Source organism: Entelurus aequoreus, linkage group LG21, assembly GCF_033978785.1.
Source record: "Entelurus aequoreus isolate RoL-2023_Sb linkage group LG21, RoL_Eaeq_v1.1, whole genome shotgun sequence".
Lineage (NCBI taxonomy): Eukaryota > Metazoa > Chordata > Actinopteri > Syngnathiformes > Syngnathidae > Entelurus > Entelurus aequoreus.
Genome location: NC_084751.1, coordinates 12,879,652 through 12,888,626, shown reverse-complemented (window position 1 = coordinate 12,888,626; position 8,975 = coordinate 12,879,652). Strand labels below are relative to the sequence as shown.

At 41.3% G+C, this 8,975-nt stretch overlaps 1 protein-coding gene across 9 annotated transcripts in view; it reads right to left on the bottom strand.

Moving 5' to 3' along the window:
- Nucleotides 1-1,195: 1,195 nt before the first annotated feature.
- The window catches only part of znf618 (zinc finger protein 618), an 83,846-nt gene continuing 76,066 nt past the window's right edge, over nucleotides 1,196-8,975 (bottom strand). For all 9 annotated transcript variants that reach the window (XM_062031002.1, XM_062031010.1, XM_062031009.1 and 6 more), the window contains 2 exons: nucleotides 7,168-8,267; nucleotides 1,196-7,011 (listed from right to left, as the gene is read on the bottom strand). In XM_062031002.1, the coding sequence (XP_061886986.1) occupies nucleotides 6,478-7,011; nucleotides 7,168-8,267 (1,634 nt within the window). In that variant the 3' untranslated portion in view covers nucleotides 1,196-6,477. The remainder of the gene's footprint in view (nucleotides 7,012-7,167; nucleotides 8,268-8,975) is intronic.

The following is an 8,975-nucleotide window of genomic DNA, read 5'->3' as shown; positions in this document are numbered from 1 at the left end:
CATAAAGCTCAGAGACTTCTTGATTGTTTCAATATCTTCAGCCCGTTCCATTATTATTAAAATGAAAATTATGCAAAAAGGTATGCAAGCAAGCTTGGTCTCTGCCTTTTTAGCCATTAGCAGAGTTAGTCCATGAATTGATTAACGTGGACCCCGACTTAAACAAGTTGAAAAACTTACTCGGGTGTGTACCATTTAGTGGTCAATTGTACGGAATATGTACTGAACTGTGCAATCTACTAACAAAAGTTTCAATCAATCAATCAAAGTCTGCTAAAGCAGGGGTGTCAAACTAATTTTAGCTCAAGGGCTGCATGAAGGAAAATCTATTCCCACGGGGGCCGGACTGGTAAAATCATGGCATAATAACTTAAAAAATAGAAACAACTTCAGTTATTTTCTTTTCTTTGTCTCACTTTGGGTCAGAAATAGAACAAGTACATTCTGAAAATGTAGATACTACAAATAATCCTCTTGGCATAACACATGACTTAAGTTGAAAACTCTGAGGAAAAAAATGGTGCAGTTTCAAAAACACCGTGAATTTAAGACGTTGTCTCAGTGTTTTTACAAAGCCATTAAACTTGTATCACTTCCTGTTTAGCATTTTAACGTTGGCAGTTTATTGAAAATGTTTGGAAAAGCAACCTATTGTTTCCACAAACCGCCACATTGGTGAAATCCGCATACTGCCACAACACATTCATTTATCATTCATTATTATAATCAAACATGGTGTCAGTTACCTTTGTTCCGTGTCTATATTCTTGTCTTTGTGTTTCTTAGATGTTTCATAGTGCCTTCTTAGATTATAATATTTCATTACAGCCACACTTTCTCCACACAGGCTCTAATACTAATCAAATACCATCCCGGGGGCCATAGATAATTAATTCGTGGGCTGGATATAGCCTGCCGGCCTTGACTGTGACACCTAGGGGTTAAAGGTAGCTCACATTTCCCGGTGACCCTCACATCACCAGGTGTTGTGACAGCTGCTCGAACCTAAAGACGGCATACATCTTTTTGGAGTCAATTTTCCTGACAAGAGAGCTCCAAGTTGGTCAGGTTGCAGGGGCATCTTTTCGGCATCTTTTCAGCACTCCCCCCCCCATATTTTCTGCTCATTTCCAAAAGGCAGTAAGGAAAACATGATGTTTCCTCTGCAAGTAGTCCAACAATCAGCCTTGTGAATGTGAAAAAAAAACTAAGGTTTCTCGATCACACATCACTCTAACACAGACCTGGGCAAATTAAGGCCCGGGGGCCACATGCGGCCCGTTAAGCTTTTCAATCTGGCCCGCCGGACATTCCCAAATCATTTTTTTAGATCTTTAAGATGGAAACTAGCTGCCATTATGATGTGCAGTGATGTTTTCTAATGACCGCAAGTCTTGAACTGTACAAAATATTTCAATGGTTGTAATCTGCACTTATGAATGATATACCAGTTACTATGGTAATCTAATTAGTTACTATGGTAATCTACGTCACAGCAGCTCAGACGAGGCACCAAGCAGTGTGGGCGGGAAGCGTTTCCACAGACGCGAAAGGAGATTTTCACAACAAAGTTCTAAAGCTTAGTGATATATCAGATATATCAGATTATAGGTGGGTTTATTTTGGACCCTTCGTGTTCATATTTCACTGTTTGTTGCATTTCACTTGACTGTAAAATATGTCGATTGAAAGGAGGTGTGACGTTCCTATTTTGTCAATATTCAGTGTTTTATCGTTCATATAAAAAATTAAAATTCCATTAAGTTTTTTAAGGCGGTCTGTCATAACGTTTTTACCATTCAATCAGACATTATTGTGAGGTTTTGTATTAGTGTTCCTAAAATTAGATATACCGGCCACCAGACACATTTGTTTCTCTAAATGTGGCCCCCCGAGTCAAAATAATTGCCCAGGCCTGCTCTAACATGATGCACACCGCAACGTTGACACAGATTAGGAGTTTATTCACACATTAAATACTACAGTGGGTAATGTAGTTCAGAAACCTTTGAACAGCGCTGCCATTAGAATGACACAAAACCAACAAAAGACGACAGTGAAACTCGTTTCTTTGCCATTATATAAAAATAGTGTTGCTACAAAAGTATAAATTAGGCTTACTAATAAGACAACTCAGATCGGAATCTACACAGGAGTCGGCAAAAATAAAACAAAGAAAAGAGAGAAATCATGTGGCGTTAAACAGTAGATTAAAGAAGAAATGCCTGTAAAGTAGAATAAAAAGCAACACACGTTTCTTAACCTGATTCGATAATGCATGATGAAAACATCTCCATGTTAGCATACTATAGTTGTTTGTACAGTTGAAGTTTAAATAAGTTAAAATCCTGACAAAGAATAAAACTTAGAGGATTCCCATTGGCTAACAGTATTTAAGTTGTGTTATTCTTCTATCATATCAAAAACCTTATTTTTGTTTAAATGCTACTGTAGAAAAAAGAGGTATAATGTTATCACCGGTGCTCCCTACTGTGTCTCTGAAATGACGGCGCCCCCTTGTGGCATAAAAACAGCAGTTCTCCTGTATGTACTGTACATAATAATACATCCTCGGAAAAAAAAATGGATAATGTCAACGTGCTCAGCAGTACCTCGCCTACCTCCACCGAGAGGTTCGAATTCAGTCGTCAGACATGAAAAAAAATAAAAAAACACACTGGCTTTGAACTTTATAATAGAATCATTACTCTAATTAATAAAAGCATGCATAATTAGCTTAAGATAGAATTTTCGTAGAAGCAACGCGATGGACGCTCATTCTTGGGTGACGCTGGCATTTTGTCCCAGAGCATATCCTATTTAAAATACATTATTTAAAAACACAATTGGAAATCCCTTCATCTATTTCTTCAAAGCAGAAAAAAAAAGGTTTTAACTTGATTTGGTTTCTTTTAGATCAAACCAAAGCATTTTTTTTTTTTTTTATATCGGCACATTTTTTTTGTACTATCCATTCATCCATTTTCTACCGCTTGTCATAATATCTACAAAATATTTGAAACGACTCAAAAGATCAGTGATCTTCAGAATGCAAATAATCACAAAAAAAATAATCGATTGTGTCGATTAATTCAAGGAAGTGTCATAATTTGAGTGCACTGCTTGGCTGCAACCAGCCGGGGCGCTGTTGGTTCAGTCTTAACTCGTGTTTTATGTGGTAATACACCTAAAAAAAAAGGTATTTGTGTGGCGAAAAATACCAACCTCAGTATTGTTTTCCTATCTAAAATTATCAAACATAATATTTTTTTGTTTTTTATTTACTCATTTTCTAGTTGTTGTCTAATCAAGGAACTTAAGTCAAATGCCCATCCCTAACCACAAAATCGTGCTCATATTAAATGGAAAAAGTTTAACATGACATGATTGAAAAATACATATTCAAATATTGAATGGTAAAAAATCAGTGTACATTTTAGTAACCTACAATCTAAATAAAACATTCATGAATATTAATAGTAAAACAAAAATGGATGTGTATTGTCAGCGGGATACACCCAAATATTTTTGAGATTTTTCCAATATTTAAACATAAAATAAATCCAGATGTGTGTCTTATTAAGTAACACCACAGGCATTAAAAAAAACACTTATCAAGTAAATACAGGTGTTCATGTTGCAGGCCTACATTTGACCACTAGAGGGGGCTGTTTCCCAGTCAGTGGCAACCTGCTTTTAGCAAAAAATAAATGGATGCTGCTGAAAAGGCAATGAATTACCAACATCAAGGCATGTTTTTGTGGTTACTTGTTGGGTTAAACATGAGGAAATAAAGGATTTAAAGCCATTAGGAACCAAATTAACCCTTCTTCCGAGCCATTTAAGGAGGTATGAGCCTGCAAGACATGTACGTTAGAATCTATTTAACTTGACTTCACTCGTGTTGACCTAACTTCTGTCTCATGCTGGAACCACAATTTGTGTTTGTCACAAATGTCCAGTAATGAAAGTCAGGGGACCAAAGAGCTGGCGAAAAACTCGTTCCTGAGAAAGATTTCCGCGTTTTGATTTCCAAAAAATAACGCGATAGTCAGCAGTAGCAGCGTGACGGCCAACAGTCGAGTTTTAGAAGATTCGGTCGCGTGCCGTGTGTGACACAATGTAGCTTATTGCAGTGATAAATCAACATGTGAGGCTTACTTAAGGAAGACTATGTTTGAGGACAAACAACTACAAGGTTTCTACGAGTAGAGTAGGTGAAAAGAAAGTTACGGTAGCTCAAGTAATGTTACTGGTTCGAGTTCAAATTAACAATTATTAGCTTGCTAAAACTGCAGTGTGGTTTTAATATATTACAAGTTTCGACGCGAAAATGACACGCAAAGTGTTTCTTTTCTGTGCAAGCCAAGCTTGTGTGTGACGTGCACATGTGACGAGGTAACGGGGAAAAAAAAGATAATTGGATAGGTTTTTATAAAAGTGTAAGGCTGGATTTACACTACATGGTTCAAGTCACACAATCCCGATTTCTGGTATATTTCCAGTACGGGTCTGGAAAACAAATTGTCTTTGCAGGAATAAGATGTATACTCATTGTCTGATTGAACCTGTCAATGTAAACCGGACATCATCGGAATACGGTAAAGCAACAAAAAACACCCATGAATATAAAGAAAAAAACACCTGGGGTAAATTAAAACTGCTGCAAAAGCATAAGCCATTCAATTCAGTCTAAATACCGTACATTACAGACTATAAATTAGGTGAAAACGTTGTATAGTTGTCTCTCATTAAATGCGGTTGAGTGGTTGCAGACATGACCGCGATTAATTAATTTCCGTTTAAGTACGAATTATTTAATATAAAGCCAATATTTTCATAGGTATAGCATAAAAAACTTGTTTGCGGCCTTCTAAATACGGTTTTCAACATCATGAGAGCTCCAGACAGTAAATAACACCCTTTGGTCATCTTTAAACTCTTTGAATCCAATATAGTCATGCTGCCTGAAGCTGAGCCAATCAGTGGTCATGATATGGAACAGCGCACTTTGATTGGTTCAGTCTCCTCTAGTGGCCAATACTAGTGCAATATCGATATTCTTAAGTTTATCTAGCCGTTTTTATGTTTGAAAAATTCAAAAATACAAAACACTTGCAAGCTGTAGTGAGCCACAATATTTGAAGCACGACTGTAATGACTGACTTTGTTTAAATCATCGGCATTCAAAGGGCGGCATGCCATTTCTGAAACGCATCCTATCTAAAAAGATCAAATAAAAAAAACACAGGAATAAAAGATAGCATAACCTAGGATTGATTTAAACGTTTCATCAAAATAACCCTTCAATTTGTCAGTATAAGTAAGAAAATGTTTGGACACCCCAGATTTAAAGAGGACCTATTACGCAAAACCAACTTTTCTTACGCAACGGAATCTGTTTTTGTGTATTCGGGATCTGACTATCTCGAACATTTGAAATCAAACCATGGAGGCATGGCGGAGATTTTTATAAAACAATCTTGTCTTCCTTCATACTTCCTCCAAACTACCCATTTGGAATTTTCCCAATTTGGGCCTTTTTTACCAATTGTAAAGTCAGCTAAAATCTCCATATATGGTGGAGATTTGCCCGAAGAGCTTTGCGCGAGTCCGTCATTTTAGTCCAAAGTTGTAGTCAATAAGCGCTTTTTTTTCCTCAATCCTCTTGTTGTGAGTCGTTCATCCACTCCTGTTGCCATTTGTAATTTAAAGTAGTGTATAGTTCTAACTTAGATCTGCCAGTAGACTCCCTTTGAAAGCACTAAAAACTGCAACATGGCTATCGGGGAGAAGACGTTGTCAAAGTGGAAGTACGTAAATAAGACCCCCCACAAAAAGGCGCATTCTGAAGAGACGACCAAAAAGCGGCTTGAAGATGGTCTGTAAAACATAATCAAATGCAACATTTTGACCAAAGAACCACCATTACACAAGAACGTGTTTTAAATGTAGAAAAAAATCATATTATGATTTTTTTTAACCAAATGCAGCCCAAGCAAAGTAAACATAAAACTTTGAATCTGTTTAACGTGGTTTGTTTAAAACAAACAAAAAAAGTGTTGACTTCAAACTGCAGTGTAAATCCAGACTAGCTTGTAATGTGTGCTTTTAACCCTTTTGAAGGAAAAAAAGGTTTAGCAGGTTTCGTTGAGGTTGAAGAGAATTCCAAACAGATCTCGCGAAAGGCAGTGAATATTCAGACTATTTTCTTCTACAGTATTGTTGAGGTTTACTGACCTTCCCCGCCGTCCCATAACAGCATGTAGCCTTTAAAGCGGTTTCGTTTTTAGGCTAGACAATGATTGGAGTTACCGATATGCTGAACATCTCCGTGTGAAATACAGAACGTGAAAAGCCGTGTTGTTACAGCTGCTTGCAACCTAGCATGTACACATCTATACCTTTACACCCGGTCTAAGCCTAATTAAATAAAAGTCCCTAGCTCAGGGTTGGAGGGGGTCAAGGTTTGGTTGGTTAGCCCATGTTAGAGCGAAGGAAAATGAGTTTGTTCATTTCTTCTGCGGTTACCTGCTGCCTCCTTTTCATGGCCAGGCTTTGCTCGCACACCATCACGCATTCGCTGCGTATGCCCACGGCGGGCACAGCTAGGAGCCACAGCGCCAGGCGGGACAGCCTGGGGAACTTGTCGCCCACAATGGAGCTCCAGTACTGGAAGAGATCGGTGGTCCCCTGGAGCAGAGGCTCCGCCAGGTACTGGAAGATCTCCTGCCGGACTTTGCTTTGACTCTCGTCGTTAGCGGACACTGACGCCATGGCGGTGCCGCCGTTGTTGCCGGCGCCCTCCACGCGGGTTATTTTAGGCATCGGTGGGCCGTCAGTGTCCCGTTCCTCGCCGCACGAGCCGCTGGTGCTGGTTATACACCCGTCCCTGGATTCAGCAGCAAGTTCGCACGCTCGAGAGATGATATCCTCGTGTTGATAAGTCGGGACCAAACGGAGCTTGAGCTGAGGATCCAAGACCATTGCCACTTGGTGGGCTCGCTCAACCTGGAAGTAGGACATGGTCATCATTATGCGACAGCAGAGGCACGATTGAGTAATTCTCAACTACAAGCATATGAACACCCTTTGAGAGAAAAAAAAAAAAGAGGAAAACTGACAAAAAAAGAGGAATATTATTAGGTATACACGAAAATACATTACCTTGAAGTTCTCCTTGAGTGCTTCCAGGAAGTAGTGACAGAGTTTGCTAGCCACGCCCGTTCCAGCTTCTCCAGCTTTGGATGTGAAAAACTTTTCCAGGCGAAGGTAGACAGGAAGTACCTGCTGCAATGTCGGCCTCCTTTGACTGCTGAGCTCCAGGGCTGCCAGGCGCAGAGGAGCCAGCAGACAAGTGAGCGTTCCTAACAAGTGCTTGTTGAGGCCCTGGAGGAGAGGAGCCGTAGACTTGTTGCGCCCGTACGTCTCGCAGATCTGTTCGAAGTGGGAGTGGACCTGCAGGAGAGCCTCAGCCGAACGATCCCAGCAGGGAGGGGTGGGGCACTGGCTGGGGCCGCCCTGTGCTGCGTCCTCTGTGGAGCTTGTGGAGGTGTTGGTGCCCTGCTCCTCGCTGAGGCCCAGTGTGGCGGTGGAGGAGATGTCTCTGCACGTGGCCAGCAGCTCGGCCAGCTCGTGGAGCCCTCGAGCCTGGAGGCTACGCTTCCCCAAGACGGCCTGGACAACGGCACCAAGCGAGCACCCTGCGCAGCGCAAGCAGATCCTCCCGCGTCCGCCGCCTCCAAGCGAGGAAGCCCCGAATCCGGCGGCCCACACGCGGGGCTCTGCCACGTACACAGTGCGAATATCTGACATGACAAACTCGGATAGCACATTCTGGACCCAGTGGTGGATCTGCTCCGGCCCCTCCCTCAGCTCCGCCTCCCTTACGCCAAGAACGTAACGTTTCAGTCTCGAGCCCTCCACCTGATAGGCTGTGAGAACATAGCAGGCATCTGGGCCCGACGTCTGAGAGTGGCACGTCACGGCGATGCCCAGTGAGGCGTTGGAGCCGAGGGCGCACGTGACCTTCACTTTCACTTGGTTGTACATGCGAGGCAGCTGGCGCAGCGCCAAGGCACTCATATTGCCCAGGGCGTCGCGGGTGGAGTAGGCTCCATGACGAGCCCCCGTGTCCACCAGCGTTTGTGCCAGCTTGAGGAAGTCCTTGCTGTTGAGCACATTGAGCATGTTGAGATCGGAGCACATTACCCGTAAGAGACGCTCGGCCACTTGTAGGCGCTCCTTCTCAGGTAGGCCGTTGTTCTCTGGACGGGAGAAAAGAAACATGTAAATGCTTGGAAAAGGTTGTTTGGCGCCATGTGTTAGGTATTAGGGGGTGTAACGGTACACAAAAATTTCGGTTCGGTACGTACCTCGGTTTAGAGGTCACGGTTCGGTTCATTTTCGGTACAGTAAGAAAACAACAAAATATTAATTTTTTGGTTATTTATTTACCAAATTTGCAAAATCTTCCACCAAAAATATTTTTCTTAGTGGAATATTTGATGTGAAGTAATCAGAACCTTGGATAGGTCAATAATTCATAATAACGTTGATTTTGATTCAATATTATGTTTTGAGCAATGACAGTTTGAAAGAAAAAAAACAGCTTTGTTTTATTAGTCAACATTGCAACTTTTTCTAAATGACATTTAACCTTTAAGCTTTTTTAATTCACTTTTGTTATGTTTTTGTTTATTTTAATAGTATTTTTAGAATGTGCCGTGGGCCTTTAAAACATTAGCTGTGGGCCGCAAATGGCCTCCGGGGCACACTTTTGACACCCCTGCTACTGATCGTAAAAAATTAAATCTGATAAATCTATGGATAAAAAGCAGAGCCTGGCGACGCATGTGCGTTTATCATAACTCTCTCGCTCTCTCTGTCTCTGCCCCTCCCTCACGAATGCTGCTGCCCGCACAATTTGTTTTGTTTTTAACCCCTTCTTAACCCTGAACGTACGTTGAAAATAC